This window comes from Suricata suricatta, chromosome 7, assembly GCF_006229205.1.
Source record: "Suricata suricatta isolate VVHF042 chromosome 7, meerkat_22Aug2017_6uvM2_HiC, whole genome shotgun sequence".
NCBI lineage: Eukaryota > Metazoa > Chordata > Mammalia > Carnivora > Herpestidae > Suricata > Suricata suricatta.
The window spans coordinates 83,528,881-83,549,653 of NC_043706.1; the positions used below are offsets into that span (position 1 = coordinate 83,528,881).

A 20,773-nucleotide genomic window follows, 5' to 3' on the forward strand; every position below is an offset into this window, starting at 1 on the left:
AGAATAGCCACTGACCTTAGGGAGAACCAAGCCTGATTCCAGCTTGTGGCAACTTCAGAGAATTTTTCACTGCATCCCACTATAAGTATCAACTCTGTGGTTGCTGGTAAAAGTTTCCATTTTCACTTCAAATCCACGATTCCAAATCTTGGATGGAAACTCATCCTTGCCAGGTGCTAATTGTTTTCCAAGTTAATTTGCTTTTCCTCTTTTTCCTGGTACTTTTCTCTTTTCTTCTCTCTTCTCAATCCCCTCCCCCACAAACCCTACTTCCAGTACACATAGCACAAGGAAAACTCACCTTCCATTGTGAAGATCGGTGCAGACAGGAAGATCTGCATCTTTTCACCATCAAATCCCCAGTCCCCTATTCCTGTGCACTTGTTTTGTGTATTCCCATCTCTCATGGCAGAAGAGATATCCTTGCTCTGTCAAAAGTTAATCTCTCCACATAAGCTTTGGATCGTACTCTCCCAGATCCTCTCAGGCTTCCCTCCTGAAACCCTCATTTCCATCTCTTCTGTCATCACCTTCTCCTTCTCCATTGGAACATCCCCACAGGCATATAAACATGCTCTCTAGCTCATGTTTCAAAATCCCTTTCTTGTTCATATATTCCCCTTCAGCTACTAATTTCTCTACTTGCCTTCACCGAAGAACTTATGAAAAAGGTTGTATGAACTTACATTTACTCATTTTCACTCACTTTTTCACTCATCAAGTCTGGAGGCTTCTGACATTCCACTGAAATTGTTTTTGACAGTCACAGATATTGCCAAGCCAATTACATAATATCACCATGACCTCTCAGCTTCACTCAGTGCACCCAACCTGCCTCTCCATTGAAGGCTTTTCTCTCTTGGCTTTTGTGACACCACACTCTGTGGACTCTTATTCTGTGCCCCTCAGCTACCCTCCCCATCATTCCTTTCCAGATGACTTTGCCTGCTCCTTTCCCTCTATAGGCTCTGAATTCCTCATGTGTCAGGTTCTTCCTCTTAGTTTAACTGGCTTCCTTGGTGTTGTCATCCAGAGCCATGTTATTCTGTACAATATTACACTATTGACTCCCAGCCCCCACTTATACTGCAGACCAGGAGTTGGAATACTCTCTCTGCGAAGGGCCAGATAGTAAGGAATCAGGCCACACAGAGCTCTGTTGCAACTACTCAGCCCTGCTCTGTAGCATGAAAACAGACAGAGACAAATACGTAAATGAATGTGCCATGTTCCAGTGGATGGAAAAAATAAACTTTTTATGGATAATGAAATTTGAATTTCATATCTTTTTCACATAATATAACATAATGCAGGCACACTTTTTTTTTGTGCTTCGCTGTGTTGCACTTTGCAGATACTGTGTTTTTACAGCAATTGAAGTTTTGTTGCTAATCTGCCTATAGCAAGTCTCTTGGCACCATTTTCCCAACAGTGTTTGCTCACTTTGTATCTCTGTGTCACATTTTGATAATTCTTGCCACATTTCAAACATTTTCATGATTACTGTATTTGTTATGGTGATCTGTGATCAGTGATCTTCAATATATTGTAATTGTTTTGGGATGGCATGAACTGCATCCATAGAAGACAGCAAACTTAATGGATAAATGTTGTGTATGTTCTCACTGCTCCATTGAATGGCCATTCCTCTGTCTCTCTCCTTCTCCTTGAGTTTCCTTATGTTGAAATTAAACTAGTTCATCTCTCCACATTGGCCTACGTGTTCAAGCAATAGGCAGAATCACCAGCTAGAAATGATTAAGCTTAATGAGTAAGCATATTGAAAGCCAAGATAGGCCAAAAGCTAGGCCTCTTGCACCAAACAATTATCCAAGTTGTGTTTCCCGTTGGACAAAATTAAAAGTGATATTCCAGTGAGAAACACATGAATGATAGGAAAGCAAAACAGCCTAATTGCTGAGATGGAGAAGATTTTAGTGGTCTGGAGAGCTAATCAGACCAGATTGAACACTCCCTAAAGCCAAAGCCTCAGCCAGAGCAAGTCCTTAACTCTCTTCAGTTCTATGAAGGCGAGGAGAGGTGAGAAGGCTGCAGAATAAAAGTTCAAAGCTAGTAGAGGTTAGTTCAAGTGGTTTAAGAGAAGAAGCCATCTTCATAACGTAAAAGTGCAAGTTGAAGTAGCAAGTGCTTATGTTGAAGCTGCAGTAAGGTATCCAGAATTTCTAGCTAAGATAATTAATGAAGGTGGTAATGCCGAATAACAGATTTTCAATGTAGACAAAACAGCCTTAAATTGAAAGCAGATGCCATATAGGATTCTGATAGCTAGAAAAAAGAAGCCAATGCCTGGCTTTAAGACTTCAAAGGACAGGCTGATTCTCTTGTTAGGGGCTAATGCAGCTAATGGCCTTAAGTTGAAGTCAGTGCTCCTTTAACATTCTGAAAATCCTAGGGCCCTTAAGAATGATGCTAAATCACTCTTCCTGTGCTCTGTACAGGAAGCCTGGATGATAGCACATTTGTTTACAGTGTAGTTTCCTGAATATTTTAAGTCTACTATTGAGACATAATGCTCAGAGAAAAAGATTCCTTGAAAAATATAATTGCTCATTGACAATGTATCTGGTCACCAGAGAGCTCTGATGGAGATGTGTGACATAAATCCAGTTTTCATGCTTCCTAACACAACATCCATTCTGAAGTCTATGGATGCAGGAATAATTTCAACTTTTAAGTTTTCTTATTTTAGAAATACATTTCATAAGGCTCTGGCTGTCATAGATAGTGATTCCTCTGATGGATCTGGGAAAGTAAACTGAAAACCTTCTGGAAATAATTCACCATTCTAGATGCCATGAAGAACATTGATGATTCATGGGAAGAGATCAGAATGTCACTTTATCAGAAGTATGGAAGAAGCTAACTCCAGCCTTCATGGATGACTTGGACGGCCTGAAGACTCCAGTGGAGGAAGTAACTGCAGATGTGGTGGAGATAGCAAGAGAACTAGAATTAGAAGTGGAGCCTAAAGATGGGAATGAACTTCTGCAAGCTCATGATCAAACTTGAATGGATAAGGAGCTGCTTCTCATGGATGAGCAAAGAAAGTTGTTTCTTGAAATGGGATCTACTCCTGATGAAGATGCTGTGAAGATTGTTGAAATAAAACAATAAAGGTTTTAGAATATTACACACACCTAGTTGATAAAGCTATAGCAGCATTTGAGAAGGTTGACTTCAAGTTTGAAAGAAATTCTGCTGGGGATAAAGTGCTGTCAAACAGCATCAGATGATACAGAGAAATCATTCATGAAAAGAAGAGTCCACTGATATAGCAAACTTTGTCTTTTCTTATTATAAGAAATTGTCATAGCCACACCAGCCTTTAGCAACCACCACCCTAATCAGTCATCAACCATAAACATTAAGGTAAGACCAGCCCTCCACCAGAAAAAAAGATTATGACTTACTGAAAACTCAGACTATGGTTAGCATTTTTAAACAGTATTTTTATTTATTTATTTAAAATAATGTTTATTTTTGAGAGAGAGAGAGAGAGAGACAGAGACAGAGCAGGTGTGTTAGAGGAGCAGAGAGAGTGGGAGACACAGAATCCAAAGCAGACTCTAGGCTCTTAGCTGTCAACACAGCCCAGTGTGGGTCTTGAACTCATGAACTGTGAGATCATGACCTGAACTGAAGTCAGAAGCTGAACTGACTGAGCCACCCAGGTGCATTAACAGTAAAGTATTTTCGAATTAAGGTATGTACATTGTTTTTTAGATATAATGCTGTCGTACACTTAACAGACCACAGTATGGTGTGAACATAACTTTTATGTGCACTAGAAAATAAAAAAAGTCATTTGGCTTGTTTTATTGCAATATTTGCTTTATTGTGGGGTGAATGTACAGTAACTCTGAGGTATGCCCATATTAAACTTTTATTTTTTCCCAACTATTTAAAAAAGTTAAAACCATTCTTAGATATTAGTAACCCCCAAAATGAAATACTTAGAAGTAAATCTAACAAAATCCATATGAGGAAATTTATAAAACCCTGATAGAAGAAATCAGAGAACCAAATGGAGTTATATTCTATGTTCATGGTCATGGTCATGCTCATGTTTATGAGTAGGAAGACTCCTATTGTTACAGTATCAGTTCTTCTCTATTTTCCTATTTGACCTATAGATTTACTATAATTCTAATCATAATCTTAGCAAGTTATCTTGTGCATATCAACAAAGGGATTTCAAAGTTTATACAGAGAGGCAAAAGACCCAGAATGACTAACAAAATATTGAAGGAGAAGAACAAAGTTGGAAGACTGGCATTACCTGACTTCAAGGGTTACTCTAAAGCTACAGTAATCAAAACAGCATGGTAGTGGTGAAAGAGTAGACATACAGGTCAATAGAACAGAATAGAGAGCCCAGAAATAAGCTCACATAAATGTGGTCAACTGAACTTTGACAAAGGAACAAAGGTAATACAATAGAGCAAAGATAATCTTTTCAACAGATGGTGCTGGAACAATTAGACATCCATATGCCAAAAAAAAAAAAAAGAAAAGAATCTAGCCAAAAACTTATTCACAATGAATCACCAACCCTAAATGTAAAAATGTAAAACTTCTAGAAGATAATGAGAGAAACTCAGATGACTTAGGCCATAGTGACTTTTTAGATATAACACCAAAGGCATGACCCATGAAAGAATGGATAAGTTGGACTTCATAAAAATGAAAAACTGTACTGCAAAAGTTAATGAAAAGAGAATGACAATACAAGCCACAAACTGGGAGAATATTACAGAACTAAATATGTTCTTACCATATAATCCAGCAATCACACTTCTTGGTATTTACCCAAAGGAGTTGAAAACTTAATGTCCACACAAAATCCTGTACCTGGATGTTTATAGCACCTTTATTCGTAATTGCCAAAAGCTGGAAGCAAGCAACGTGTCCATCAGCAGGTGAATGGATAACCTATAATACATCTGGGCAATGGAATATGAGCTATCAAGGCATGAAAAGACATAGAGGAAACTTAAATGCATATTACTAAGTGAAAAAAGCCAATCTGAAAAGGTTTCATACTTTGGGAGACCAAATGCAGTTGACTCTTGAACAAAGTGAGGGTTAGGGGCACCTATGCCCTCGTTCCCTGTGCAGCTGAAAATTCATGTATAACTTTTCATTTCCCCAAAATGTAATTACCAATAGCCTAATGTTGACCAGAAGCCTTTCCCATAACATAAACATATATTCTGTATATATATGTATTATATACTAGAATATTACAATAAGGTAAGATAAAGAAAAAATTCTATTAAGCAAATCATGAGAGCATACATTATAATACCATACTATATATATCAAAAAAATTCTTCATGTAAGTGGACCTATGCAATTCAAACACCTGTTGTTCAAGGGTCAACTACATATGACATCCTGGAAAAGGAAAAACTATGGAGTAAAAAATCAGTGGTGGCTAGGGGTTGGGGAGGAAGGGAGGAATAGGGTGGAGTACAGAGGATTTTTGAAGCAGTGAAAAAATTTTGATACTATAATGGTGGTTACATGTCATTATGCATTTATCCAAACCTAACATCTGGAGTGAACATAATGTGAACTATGGACTTTAGGTGATGATAATGTATTAATGTAGGTTGATTAGTTGTAACTACTGTTATCACTCTGGTGGGAGATGTTGATAATGAGGGAGGTTATGCATGTGTTGGGGGCAGGATGTCTAAGGGACTTAGTGTATTTCCTGCTCAACTTGTTGTGAATTTGAAAGTGCTTTCAAAAATAAATTTTAATAGAAAACATAAAACTAAATTTTGAAAAATGCAAGTAAAAAAGTTTTTGTGAATCTATTTTTAGCCTATAGGTCATACAAAAAATATGTGATTGGAAAATTCGGTATGGGGCTTGTAGTTTGCCAACTAGACTCATATCTTTCTGTATGTTGATATCTCCATTTGGATGACTAATAGGCATTATAAACTTAACATATTCTAAAATGAAACTGGTGATCCTTCCTCCAAACCTTTCTTCCTGTTTTTCTCTTGTCAGTAGGCAGCCCTACAGTCTACCTGGATGGCCAAAACCTAGACTCTGAATACCGTGCAACAAGGGAACTTCTTCGTCTTGTTTATAATGACCCACAGTCCCTAGACAGATGTCTTGAATATTGTAGACACTCAGACAAGGTTTGCTAATTGAATGGGTGAATTTCTTTGCCCTAAATTTCTCCATTTGGCATGTGAGGATGATATTTACCTTGCAAGAGTGAAGAGTGGGAAAGAATGTAAGAAGGAAAGAAAACCTATGAAAGTACCTCACAAGGTACCTGGTATGTGGTAGGCAGAATAGAAACTAGAAATAGAGGATCATTATTTGTGAAGTAGATTTATTATTTTTTTCACAGAATTGAATAAAACATGGCAGGCATTATTCTAAGAATTTCACCTGGACTATCTCATTTTATCCTTACGCAAGTAAGTGGTAGTCATCTCCCGTTTTTTGTACAACAGTGCTAAAAACAAACACGTTTATGACTTGCTCACCTTCCTACAGTGGACCCTACCACCATATTTTGCCTCTCTTCTTTATAGAGCAAATAAAAGGGATCTCCCAAATGAAATTGGATCTGAATGATATGTGAAAAAGTGGAAATATTTTTCCATGAAATGAGGCATTTCCAGTCAAATGCTGTCTCAGCATACTGTGGCCCCCACTGTTTTAGCATGAATTACCCCACAGCATAATCATCTCCTCGGGTTCTTTGTTCTTATTTGTGCTGGAGCCCCTAGCAGTGACAAAGTAGTAGACAACTATAAATGAACATTGGAACTGGCCCTATTCATTCTTGCAGAGACCTTCCGTCATTGGATGTCCGTATTTTTAAGTAATGTTTCTTTCCCGTTTGGTCATATTAGCATTATAAGAAACTAGCTCTGTGTGGAGAAGTGCAGCTTCACTAATAAAGCTCTGTGGGATGAACCCTCCCATGTTCATCACACTTGAAAGAGCACCGGTTATAAAAGTAAGTCTTAATAATTAATTCGGCTTTTCTTATAACTTGTAATGACTTTCATGTTTCATTATAGTTAATAGCTGGGACTGCTTCTTTCTCTTAGAAACTATCAAAAACTTGTTCTGCTTTTTCAAATAATTGGGCCATATTTTTTCTAGGTAATGTAAGTATGTATAATTTAGCTTTACATTTTGTTAAATAATATATTTTGTTAATTTAAACATAATGAAGAAACTATGTTGGAAATGACTATCTGACAGAACTATTGATCTCAGAGCTTTGAAATGCCAGGATCATGCTAATGGAGAAAGAGCCAAAAAAAGGGGGGGGGGGATGGGGGTTGTTCATGCAATATAAAAGGACCGACTTCTTTCATACGAAGAGTTATTTCACAAGTTCAGTGAAATGAATTGTTTTGAGCCAAGTACTCCTGCAGCCCTCTGTGCCTGCCACTGTTGTAGCATTAATTATACCACAGCTGCATAATTCCTTTGGATTTTTTCCTCTCTCTCTACTCGAGCACCTAGCAGGAGTATTTCATCCATCATCCTGTGGCATGTCCTAAAATAGGAAGGAAGAACTAGTCTCAGCAGCGGCATCTATAGACAGGAACATCCTCTAAATTGCATTAATGGTCGTAAGTGAAATTTTTGCAGGCAAGGCAGCATGTGGTTTTCCTGGCAGTGTAGTCTTGGTGTCCTTGTCTATTCTTAGGTTTCTTCTCAGCATCCTGGAGAAGGGTGTGCTTCTGCAACCTGTTGTAACCTTAGAAATTTCAAAGGAACCAAATGAGGATGTAAAAACTTAGGAAGAAAAATGATAGAATCTCAAAGCGATTTCCATGCTTTTTTAGAAACTAGGATATTTTTATAATTTTACCTTTGTGGCTTATAACACTCTTGAAAAATATCCTGAAAATCAACTTTGTTTTCTCTTTTTTTCATATTCCAGTACATGGGAAAGTTGATTCTTTTTAAAACATAAATGAAAGATAAATTAGTATTTTTAAAAGGTAATAATGAGATCTTTTAGAAATTTGTATGTGTACTGGTATGTTTGGAAGAAAGCTGCCTGACAAAATTTGTAACTTAAAGACTCAATAAGCAAATCACAAATTCATTAAATACCTCGTGTAACCCATAGGTTGCCTGTACTTAAGCATATTATTACAGCTGTTAGTTTAAATGTCTATTGTGTTCTTTTATTTAATTCCTTCAATTAGATAATCCTTATTAAGGATTAGCATCTGACCAGTCTCCATAGAGGCTTTTGACATCTTTTAACATTTTCTTCAGGAAGGGTATTGTTTAGGCCTGTGAATTTCTTTATAAGTAAATCTAGAGTACTCTTCTAGCATGTTCAACAGCAATGAACATGAAGTGGGATTGGTAAAACTAAGGTATACACACATAACTCACGCAGGGCTAAAACACGTAGTTGCAAGCAAAGGAACCAGATGATAGTTAACATTTATTGCAGATTTACCATAAATAGATACTGTGCCAAGAGCCGTGACCTGCACTCTGGTTGTTTGTACAATATCCATTCCCTTTTTTTTTCTTTATAGAAAACTCCAGTTTGATTTGGAACAACAGTGTGTTAGCCATTTTGTGACCCTGAAACCATGGCCTATGATTGACCAAATAGGAGAATATAAGGAGTCTGACTCTTGGCACTCCAAGCTGCCTAATCCATTTTATGAGAAAAGTCGGTCACATACTTGTTGTGAGCCATTTTGTTGACAGCCATACACAATTATAATGTTACATATGCATTTTCTTAGTCCTTAAAACAATCTTTGGGTATAAATATTATTTTCAGGTATAGATGAGGACACTGAGGCACACAGAATTGAATAGTTTTCCTGATCTCATTCTGCCAGCAAGTGTAGGAGCCAAGATTTGAAGCCAGACAGTGTGACCTAGACCCATGGACTTAGTTCACTATGTATCACTATACATACATCTCTGGTAGTTTGGAGTCCCAGGAGATTAATCCTAGCTGGAGGCTGGGGTGAGTGAAGGCCTTGCAAAGCTTTGTATAGGAAATGAACTTAGAATCTTGAATGAGTAGAGTTTTGAAATAGGGAGAATGAAGAAGTTAGGCATTCAAGGTGGAGAAAAAAGTGCTGCCTCAGTGTGGAGAGCAATGGGTTATTGGCTTTAGTAAAGGGACCAAAGGCTGAAGAAGTGGGAATACATTTTTAAAAGTAGGTTGTGGCCACATCATGATAGTTTCCAAACACAAGGACAAAAAGTTTGAACTATATCCATAAATTGGGACCTGATTTGTGGAGAACTGCTTAATTCTAATCAGTATTGTTGAGATTGAGCACTGCAGCAAAAATTTATTAACACTTCCCCAAATAATAGGGACATATAGAAAGTAGAATTCATATGTCTTATTATCCTTATTTGAATTATTTTGTTCATTTCTAAAAATAAACAAGGCATTAATTACAGAGGTGCAATATATGAGCAATATAGAAAATAAGTTTGCTTTAAACATAGGCGCCATCTGGTGGGTAAAAAATCCTTAGTCTAACGGCTTTGAAACAAAACCTAAATTGATGGCAGTTTCACCTAGCTAGATCTTATGATTCATATTCTGTCCATAAGAAGTTTCCTGAAACGCTTTATGCAAAGGTTTTATTTATGTGTCTTCAATATTTGATCATTTGAAAGTTATTTGCACTGTTGTATTCAATTTAGTTTATGATTTAGATATTCAAAATTATAATTTGCCATTTCTCTATACTATACAGAAAAAAATCTGAAAGAAACAAAGCATAAAAAGGAGAAAAATGTGCTCCCTTATCCTTATAAATGGTATTAGGCCCATCTAACTTGCAGTTGTATGGATACTTGCAAAAGTGCTCATGCTGCTATGTGCACAGTTATATGTTTGGTAGAGACCTTGTCTGGATTGAACGTGTTTGACTCTTTAGGCTACTCTATCAGTAAATCTAGAAGTAAGTTATTTAAAAGTCTCCTAAAGCAAGAAATGAAGAAGATAGCTTTGAATAACAGAGATACAACAATTCCTGAAGATGCCAATGCATCTGTTCAGAAGGCAGAAAAAAAGGTCACACAGGCTTGCCATGGCTATTGAAGGCAATCCCTGCCAGTAGCTAATTCAAGAAGCAAGGAAAAAATAGGAGAGAAAATAGAGAGAAGAAAATGAAGAACAGCAAGTCAGAATTAAGAAGGTGGATGCTTGGTGATGTGGGAGAAGGAGCTGAAGAATGAAATTCAGGGATATCTTGGGGTCTGTGTGCTGTGTCAGCCCTGTCCTGCCTTTCCTGAGCCCGGCCGGTGAGTCTGGGCTGACAGAGACGACCCATCACATGATGCCCTGTGCAGAGTCTCACCTCAGGCTCCACTCTCCTCTTTCAGGAATGTTTTGGCCCCATGTCCTGCCTGAGAGTATTGCCTGGAGCCCTGGCCTCATTCCGGGTTGGAAGGGATTTTTTAGAGATTGTACCAGTTCAGCTCTCCACTACCAACCCTGCTTAGATTGGTAGCCAGAGGACACATTTGGATGGTGTATTCAAGATACTGCCTCCTTCCAGTGGGGCAACTGGACCAACCTCTTGACTGAATTCTGATGTCATAACTCTCACTGGTATCTTTAGAAACCACCATCTTCTAGCCACTTTGTGGCTTTTATGTCTATTAAAAGTTTGTCAGACCACTCGATGTCACTCTAGCCATAACTGATGAGTTCTTAGGGAACTCAGCATTTGGGGTAGAGGTCACTTGACCTAGCTTGCCACAGACTGCAGGAGAGGTTCCACAATGAGATTGTCACCTCCCCAGCAAGTGCTGTCCAGCTCCCCTTTTTCAAGTTCAGCTGCCTGTATTCTGTCTTCTAGAGGTCAGAGGTAAGCGGGTGACAGGGAGAAAATATTCCTCCAGATGGCCCTGTGAAGAGGCACTCACACCCCACCTAAGATTGCATCGAAACTTCTCGGTCCAGTCTAAGGAAGCCTCAGCTCTGTTTCCACCCCGGTACGTGAATGTCACTGACCGAAGAGGAAATGCCCAATCCAGTTTGGCAGCTTTAATGGTTTGTACCTTCCCCCACTGCCTCTGGACCACTTGGCTTTATGCATCCTTGATGCATTTCTTGATCTCTTTGGTTATTCATACATTTGAGTTGTCCTCTGTCTGAGCTAAACCCCTCCAGGTTGATGAGTGACTGGATGTGTCAAGCACTACTGTTAGCTGCCACTCCACCACTTAGTGCTCTGAGCTCTCAGGGGGCACCCCTCCCCCTTCCTGGAGGTGGTCCTCCAGTGACCCTTGCCCCCTGCCTGTCCTGCTTTGAGTGACAGACTAGATGTTGATGGGTACATGATTCTGAAAGGCCTGAGTGTAACCAGTATATGTTTTGCAGCACTTAAACTTAGCTGCTTTAATTGACTTCTGCAAATGGGTGCGTTTGAGATTCTTTCTTTCTTTCTTTCTTTCTTTCTTTCTTTCTTTCTTTCTGCAGAAGGCTGTTTTTGGTCAGTTCTTCTAGGAGGTGATAGGCACATTCATCATACTGTAAATCATCAGGAGATTAAATGTTGTTTGTACTCCTGCCCAAACACCAGTTCTCTGGAAAAATATATTAGAACAATCAGTCACCAAAGATAACAAAGCTGAACTCCTGCTTCCGTAGGTGTGACCCAGCTTTCCTGGTAGGGGTTTGTTTTTTGTTTTGTTTCTCTTTTTTTATAAACTGTGTCCTTTAAACTCACATAGGGATTTTCTGCGCTAAAGTATCTTCTAGGAAAACTTATAATGAGGGAAGAAAAAAAAACCCCACAGAACAAAAACCGAGAAAGGAAGGCAAAAACAATCCTGGTCTGGATGTCTCCTGTGAGGGTTTCTTGAAGTGAGCCCACCAGATGTGTTACACATGCTATGGAATATTCATCTTGTCGGTCTGTGATATCTGCCTTTGTGTTTGGCATTGCTGAGCCTTGGAGGTTATCATGCATGCCAGCCATGTGAAATAAGCACAGCTGACAGGATTTAAAGCCAAAGACTAACCTTTCTAATCCATCTATTCCCCATTCTGTGCCTTAGGCAAGAATATACTAACATCCTTGCTTCTGTGATGGGAGCTGCGATAATTTCCTGAATGTCAGTCAAAGCCTGTCTCCTCGAGGAGCTGGAGAAATTCAGGCTTCTCCTTCTGACTAGATAGGAAAAGAGCTATAAAGAATTTTGAGAATAAGATGAGCGTGTATATTTTTGGCACATGTGCTTAACTTTTTCACTTCTTTAGTGCAGAATATAATTTATAATCCCTTTCTTCTTACATTTTACTAATCAATGAATTAATTCTGAATTTAAAAATATATCCAGAGATAAATTAATTCATCAATAACTTATTAAAATAAATTTATCAGTATGGTATGAAAGCTATGTGCTGGGCATTGTTCTCAGTGGGGTACAAAATAGACCAAGACCCTGCTCTCCTGGATCTTATATCATGTGGGTAGAGAAACATAAAATAATCAAAATAATCAAATAAATAAATATGTATGATGTGGAGAGGTGGTGAGTACTAGGAAGGATAAAGTAAAGGAAGGAGATAAGGAATGAGGGTGATGGGGGAAAAGGTACTGTTTTACCTAGAATGGGCAGAGAAGCCCTCTCAAGAAAGATGATACCTGAGCAGAGGTCGGAGGTCATGAACAAGTGAGCCATACTGGTATCTTGAAGAAGAGTGACCCAGGCAGAGAAAACAGCAGCTAGTTGTCAACACACAGGTGCTTAGGGTACTCACAGAAACTTTTATGTTACAGTAAAGATTAGATTTTTTTCCAATGGGATAAAAAGTCATTGGAGAGTTCTGCCTTCGGGAGTGACATAATTTCATTGATGTCTTTAAAGGATCAATTTAATTGATATTTGAAAAACACTGCGAGGGAGCAAAGGAGAAAGCAGTTTGACCAGTTAGGAGGCTATTCTAGTAACTCTAAGAAGACCGTGGATTAGACAAGTGTGATAATGATGGCTGTAATATTAAGTGGTGACTGGATTCTGGAACTGTTTGGAAGATGGAGCCAACAGGAGTGGTTGATGATTCAATGTGAGATATGAGAAAGTTAAGAGTCAGGAATTGACTGGGTTTGTAGCCTAAGTAACCAAGAGTTACTGTTTGCTGAGATGGTAGGATTGGGATAGGAGCAGTTTTGGTCGTTGATAGAGAGAGGATCAAGAAATAAGCTTGGGGCATGTTCGGTTTGAGCTGCCCATTAGCTATCCAAGTGGAGATGGGCAGTTGGATATAACAGTCTGGAATACAAGGGTAAGGTTGGGGCTAGAGGAAAAAAATTGTGAGTTTAATGAGTATATGGATAATTTTAAAGTCATGGGAATACATGAGATCATCCATGGCATGAGTGGAGAGAGGGAAGAAGAGATCTGGACACTGACTTCTGGATGTCCCCAAAGCCTAACAGGTGGGAAGGAGATTGGAGGGGAGAGTTAGTGAAGTAGAAGAATCTAAGAGAGCGAGTGCTGTCACAGAGGCAAAGGAAGAAATTGTTCCAGCCAGAGAGAGAGCAGCTTTGTTAACTGCTGCTGACTTGAGTAAAATTAAATATTGAGAAATGGTAGGGTGCCTAGGAGGCTCAGTTTGTTAAATGTCCTTCTGACTCTTGATTTCACCTCAGGTCATGATCTCACAGTTGTGAGGTCGAGCCCCGAACTGGGCTCTGCACTGGGTGGGGAGCCTGCTTGAGATTCTCTCTTTCCCTCTCTCTGCTCCTCCCGTGCTTGTGTGCACCTGTGCATTCTCTCTCTCTAAAAAGATTAGTAACTAAGTATTGATAAATAGCTATTGGACTTGGAGGTCATTGGTGACCTTGATAAGAACATTTTTAGAGGAACATTGGTAACAAAACTCAATGTAAGTGGGTTCAAGAGAAATAGAGTAGAGCAAACAGTGGTGTTTTATATAGATAACTTTTCTGGCAAACTTTGCTATGAAGGGGGGCATGGAGGGAGCTGTGGGGTCAAGGGAGGGGATTTTTATTTCTTGAGATAAAAGCTATAAAGGCATGTTTCTACTCATTATCATTAGTAGAAAGAGAACAGATAATGCTGTGGGAAAGAGAGAGGCCAGTTGCTGGCAGAGGGGTTTGAAATCTAGTGCACAAATGGAGTGGTGAGGAAAGCCAAATGTGCTGATACAAATATGGTGGGTGGTTTGGCAGATTCAGTATTGAGAGCCTTTGGAAGATCATGGGGTTAGAGGAAGGAGAGAAAGGAGCAGGTGGAGGCTTGAGGAGAAAGGAGCATGGGGGAAGGGATAGAGTGAATTGACCACACCAGGGTTTCTTAGGCTTCCTTTGTGTATCAGAACCACCAGGGGCCTTGTTACAACATGAGTTGCTGGGCCTCACCCTGAAAGTTTCTGATTCATTTAGGTCTGGGGAGACACCCAAGAATTTGCAATTGTGACATATTCCCAGGTGCTGTTGGTGCTGCTGGTCCAAGATGAGACTTTGGGAACCACAAGGCTTAGGGAGTGGGTTGGGATGTCAGGAACAGGACTCTTGGTCTGTTTGCACCTGGCAGTCATGCATGGAAAGTGAATTTAGTCATTGTGGTTGTGTGTTTTCCTCCAGCCCTGTGTGGCAGCTCAAGAGCTGGCAACAGGAGGCACAAAGTTGTACTTAACCAGGAAAAAAAATTGCAAAATTGATATTTCTAGTGTTTTGGAGAAGCTTTACTTCTCCTTGATGTCTTTGTAGTCTGAAAATGCAGTTTCTCCATCTTGCATGTGAAATAGAAAGGATTAGAGAATCTGAGACTGGGAAAAAGAAAAATGAAAGTTTGTGGTTGAAGTTAACTGTTGTAGGACTTAGAAGTACAGTGGAGTAGTGACCGCTCTGGTGTCCTATTGAAAGGGGAAATGAAAGCCCCCTTTCCCTAAAATGTCTGTTAATGGTACTGTTTCTGTGATCTCTACTATTGTGAAAAACTAAAATTTGGTTCTTCTGTATTTTATAAGATTACCTCTGTGACAAATAGAATTTTGAGACTATTGTATTGTTCTTTGCAAATATTTGTGCCTTCCTACAAAAATAATTGGTTAAATGCAGAGCCTTACACATGGGAAATAAGTTCTAGAAGTGACAACTCAGCTGAGTGAGGGCCATAGTTTATCAGAATAGGAAAAAAAACTGACTTCGATAATAAAGCACAGTATTCATTCAGATATAGTATGTTAAGCAGTAATTTAAATATTTTTAAATTGTGTATTAAGCAAGTACTAATTTGTAAGTAACTGATAGTTTTCTTTTTATTAAAAACCAAAACAGATTTTGTTGGAGCCCGGCGTGATCCAGGATGTGTTAGCAGCTGGCAGTCACCTACAGCTGTTGGAGCTTCTCAATTTATGTTCCCACTATCTCATCCAGGTATGTGAGCTTCCATCCTGCTACTATGCCCTCTGTGTCCCTTCCTCCTGCAGTCGTCAGCTGTACCCTCTCCCCCTCCACCTGTGCCAAGATGGTATAAAATGGAAGTTGGGGGGTGGGGTGTGGCTTGTGGTGGTAGAATTTCTCCAGGACACAGGCCAAGTGACTCCCAGGAAGGCAGCTGAAGCTCTCATGTCTCCCACACTCTCTGCCTACCCCACATCCTCACTACCCTCGGGCAGCAGAGGAAGTCAACAGTTGACAGTTGTGCCCAGGGTTTACTGCTGAGGCCCTGGGAGATGACACTGAGGAGGGTCCTCACTTGCAGCAGTGTTGTCTGGCTGCAGAAATATCCTCCAATGCATAAAAAGTTGGATAGTCACTTCAGATTTCAGCAACAGTAGCTAATAGATCACAGAGCCATATATAACTAATTATCACGTGAACTTTCCAGGCAGTAAGTGCTGGAAAAGCACCAAGTGGTCTGTGCACTCCTCCCCTACTGTGCTGGGTGGTCAGGAAGGGCTCTGGGAGCGGGAGGGAGAGAAGACGCCCATCCACTGAGCACCTGTGTTCCATGTTCAGCCTTCATAACAACTTTGCACATTTTAATGGGTGAAAAATCAGAGATTTTTCAATGTACCCAATTTGCCTGAGGTGATATAGCTGTTGAATGATAGGCCTTTTCTGATTCCGAGACCATTTTTTCTTCTTGGTAAAAACTTTTGTTTTAGTAGGAAGATATGGAATGTCTTAGGCAGACAGTGTGGCTGTGAGACTCTTTTATTTTACAGAGTTTAGTACTAATTCCCTGTAGTGGGATCCTCTCAGTTTCCTCCACTGGCATGATTTTTATTTGCATTTATTACAGCATTACAATAAGAGTGACAATTTTTAAAAATGATAAACCTACACTATTTAGTTCTGCTGTCCTGCATATGACATGTTAGCAGGTACAAAAATTATATTTGTTTTCCTGCCCAATTATTTTATTTTCTTCCTAGTCATTTTCTCTAATTCTAAATACAGCCATTATTGTTGACTTCTGCCACTCGTTAGGTAGTTACTAAATCTCTTTCTGATGTATCATCTGAGTGCATCTTCCCAGTGACCTCAGCCACCTTCACCTGAGAAACAGTTCACATACAGTAGATGAAAGTGCTCTCATTATCTCGGTGCATTTCATCGAGCAGTAACAGTCTAACTGTTTTCATTTTATTTTCCTTTATTTTCCCCTGAATAGTGTTGGGTGGTACGGGAGAGCTGTTTTTAATCCCTTTCTGCAGGTAGCAAATGGAAATAACAGAGAAAGGTTACAAGACTTCAGAGGTGTGTGTTTGACTTGTGAAATTGAAATTACTTTTATTTGACATTTTTATGTCAAATATTGCAACATGAGCCTTCAGCATCATCACCTGATTCACTTTTGCCCTGGCAGGTAATATTCAATAATGTGCGTTGCCAAAAATTTGGTTATAGTGCTCATTATCATGATGCATGTTAGAATAGTGTGTGTGTGTGTGTGTGTGTGTGTGTTTATGTACACCTGTGATTTCTATAAATGAGAGTTCCAGCTGAACATCAGAAGTTCTTGAGTATTTTCCTTTACCCCATCATATGAATCTGTCGAGATAGCAAGTGACTTGGGCAGTTTCAAACTTAATCTTTGCAGTTCATTACTGTGTTGAGGAAAAAAATGTCACTTGCGTACAGATATATTTTGTGGACTGTTTGCTTATTATTAGCCTACTTGAAAATTTTTACTTTCTTTTCTCCAGTGTTATCATTTTGTTCTTTCATGGAAATCTGTTTTTCCTTTTTATCTGTGTTGTTGCAAGGTGTCCAACTTGGGGAAGAAAACCTCAAGGGAACAAAAACCACATGCATGTAGAAATCTTTATTATGTCAGTCTTTTAAAAATATATACCCTTCCTCTCTTTCAGGATTATAAAATTACCAGATTGGCTCAGTCTGCTTGTACATTTTGACATAGTCTTATAACTACCTATTTACAATGCTTTTATATTATCTGTCATTCAACTGATTCTTAATTTCATATGGGACCATTTTATTGGGTATATTAAAATATTTTTGTTACAGTGAAAAATCTTCAGTGCTTAAAATATGCAGAGAAGTTGTGCCCTATCAATCAAAGCTAACATATTCTCCATTCTTGTTTAGTACTTTGTCCAAGTAGGAGTTTGTGAAGCCATTCTCCTCAGTAAGATGTCTGGTCTTATGTGTTATTCTGAAATTGCCCCTCTTCGGTTTTCTTCCAGAGTTGTGAAAGATAGATCTTGCTCTGATCCCTCCCATGTCCTCTGGTGCTCATTAATAAAGTCTAAGGAGAGCCCCTTGGTTGATACTCCCTCAGTCTTGGAGCTATCAGCTATTGCCTGGCCTGAAACTCCTCTGCACAGGTGTAAATCCACTGCTGCCTCCCCCTGCCTCCCCCCAGAAATTGGAAGCAGTGTCTTGAGTCCACTGTGTGCTCTTGTTTTTCTTTCTTGCCCTCTAGTAGGCTGCTGAGGTCAGGGAGCAGTCTTCCTCGGTCATTGAGGACAGCCATTGAATTAATTTCCTAGGCGGTGGGGCCTTCACCTTCTTTATTTTTAGTCCCCAGGCCCTCTCCATGGCAGGCCCTTTTGAACACACAGGTTCTCAGTGTATGTTTGTGGAATCAATGAGGAGACCAGCAGTGGGAAAGATGAGTATTGGTGGGGCTGGAGGCATGGAATGGGCAGTGGCTACACCAGTGACCTAACATCCCAGGCTAAGGGATTTACTGACAGCAGCTCAGGTTTGTGTCCCTTACCCACTTGGTCATGCAGTTCCACATGACTCTCCTCTGTGGCCTGTCCTGTTAGTGTGCTCTTAATATGCATGACCTGATGGACTTTCACTTGCTGTTTGAGATACAGGTCCAAGTAAAATGTGAATCCTTCTTTTCCTTCTCCTCCCCCTCCTCCCCTTCCTTGTACATTGTGCTCTTTTTAAGAATTTCATCAGGAAGATACAGTTTATTGAATTCATTAAAGTAGTTATTGTCTTCAAAATGGGTCCAGTAAAATGCATGAATTAGCTTGCTTTTCAGAGTATACTTGTTTCTATACATGCCATTCATGATTTTATTTATTTTTTTAATTGTTTAATTTTTTTAATGTTTATTTATTTTTGAGAGAGAGAAAGAGGGAGAGAGAGGGAGAGAGAGAGAGAGAGAGAAAGAGAGAGAGAGCAAGCAGGGAGGGGCAGAGGGCAAGGGAGACAGAATCTGAAGCAGCTCCAGGCTCAGGCCTGATGCAGGACTCGAACTTATGAACTGTGAGATCATGACCTAAGCCAAAGCCAGAGGCCCTACTAACTGAGCCACCCAGGTGCCCTGCCATTCACCATTTTAAATCTTATAAGGGAACTTTGCAGGCCGTACTTGGGAGTGATGGGCTACAGATGTAGTGGTGCCTAGTGTGTTCCCTGCTTTAGTGAGCCCCTCAGGGAAACATTACAAACCTTTTGAATCCAGTTTGTTTTCACAAATTCTGATTTTTCCTAGACTTTTAAAATTAGCTGCTGAACATCTCCACCTAGATATCATACACACAGTTCAAACTTAACCTGAGAAAACCTGTCCTTTTCTCTATTGATGGTACCATCAATCTACCAGTTGTCTAGAAATTTGGACATAGTCTTAGACTCCTTCCTCACTATCATATCCAGTTAGTTACCAAGCTGAGTTGATTCTACCTCCCAAACACCTCTCAGATCCTATCCTTTTCTTTATCACGAATATTCTTACTCTTCTGGGGGGCTCTCATCATTATTGACTGTAGATTATCATGAGTCTATCATATCCTCCTGAGGGGTTTGCTTGTTTCCAGCATCTCTCCATGCCAATCCATAGTCCCTAGAGCCATCATTATTTTTCCTAGGGTAGGGAAGCAGCTTTTATTGAGGGCCTCTCCATACTAAGCGTTTTGGACAATGATTCTCATTTTCCCTCTGCTGAGGACCCCTTTACAGCAGGTGACTATTTTCCTTTTATGGATGGAGAAACTTAAGTTCAGAACTAGGATATTGGTTCAGTGGAAACACTCAGTAGCTCCCCTGAGGATCATGCTGGAGCATCCTTAGCTTCATCTCCGAGGCCAGGATTGTTCCTCCCAAGCCTCCTCGGCAGCCTGCGTGCCTTTCCTAGCCCTACTGTGTGCTCTGGCCTCTAAGGTGACCTTTCATTCTGGGACTTGCCATTAGGGGAGAAGGCGAGGTGGCAGGCAGAGCCTTTCAGCCCCCTCAGATTGTACCGAGGAGCAGGAGTAGGAAAAGCGTTGCACACCCCCCCCCCCACCGTCTTCTTTCCTGATGCACGTGCCATAAGACCAGGGGAGCTGGCCACTGGACTCTGTTTCCCCTTAAAGTGACGTATTAGAAGACCCGTGGTTCTCTGAGAATGCCTTCTTTGTAGTTAGCTGTTAAAAATCCAAGTTTGTGCATTTGGTACCACTTCCCCCAGAGAACGAGTAGTACATCTTATCGTTTAATTAGCAAGGGTTTTTGTTTGTTTGTTTGTTTGTTTGCCAAGTGTAAGCCTTGAGTATGACATGCAATTGAAATATATGGACAAGAAAGAAGAGTCATGTGGACTTTCTAAATAAGACCACCAACATGGTGAATAAACTCCTTTTGATAGGAAGATACTCTGTCTATTCCTAGGCAGCAGGTGGCAGTATGAATCCACCAGAATTCAGTAGTTAATTTAAAGCAAAAATCAGAAAAAATGAAAAGAAAAATTATTTATTTTGCTACATATTAGTCTTCTGACCTAATCAGTAAAAAAGTCATTATTCACACCACACTGGGCAATATGCAGTGTAATTTTTAACAAATAATAGGAAACTGTTAATGTGTTCACAGGAAATACAGTTTTGTCTCGGGCTGCTGTGGTCATTTATCACTGCACTTTGTGAAATCACTCATTTGTTCTAATTTGAATGTAAATGACTCTAAGGTTTTACAAATAAGGTGACAGACTCACATAAATGTAATTGCAGGGTTCATCTCCCTCTTTTTATATATCACTCATTAGGTTATGAATTAAATACATCGTATTAAACCAGGGGCATGTCCAATGATGATATTGTAATGGCAAATTACTCTATGCTATTAGAGGTGTATTTTTTATTCATGGACATTAATTTGTCATTAAGCGGCATTAGTTTAGCACTTTTATGTGAAAGACGTGACCTGAAAGAGGAGACGCGCTGCCGTGAAGGGAGAGGGAAGGGACATGCTTGCTTTAGGTAGAGCGTTTTATCACCGCCAGGAAAACAGAGGGGCATTTG

At 39.7% G+C, this 20,773-nt stretch overlaps 1 protein-coding gene across 3 annotated transcripts in view; it reads left to right on the forward strand.

Moving 5' to 3' along the window:
- KLHL32 (kelch like family member 32) overlaps positions 1–20,773 on the forward strand; it is a 253,306-nt gene that overhangs the window by 113,381 nt on the left and 119,152 nt on the right. For 2 of the 3 annotated variants that reach the window (XM_029944612.1, XM_029944613.1), the window contains exon 5: positions 15,339–15,437. In XM_029944612.1, the coding sequence (XP_029800472.1) occupies positions 15,339–15,437 (99 nt within the window). Of the gene's footprint in view, positions 1–11,028; positions 11,078–15,338; positions 15,438–20,773 lie in introns of those variants that run through there. The other variant, XM_029944614.1, reaches the window with a different exon arrangement.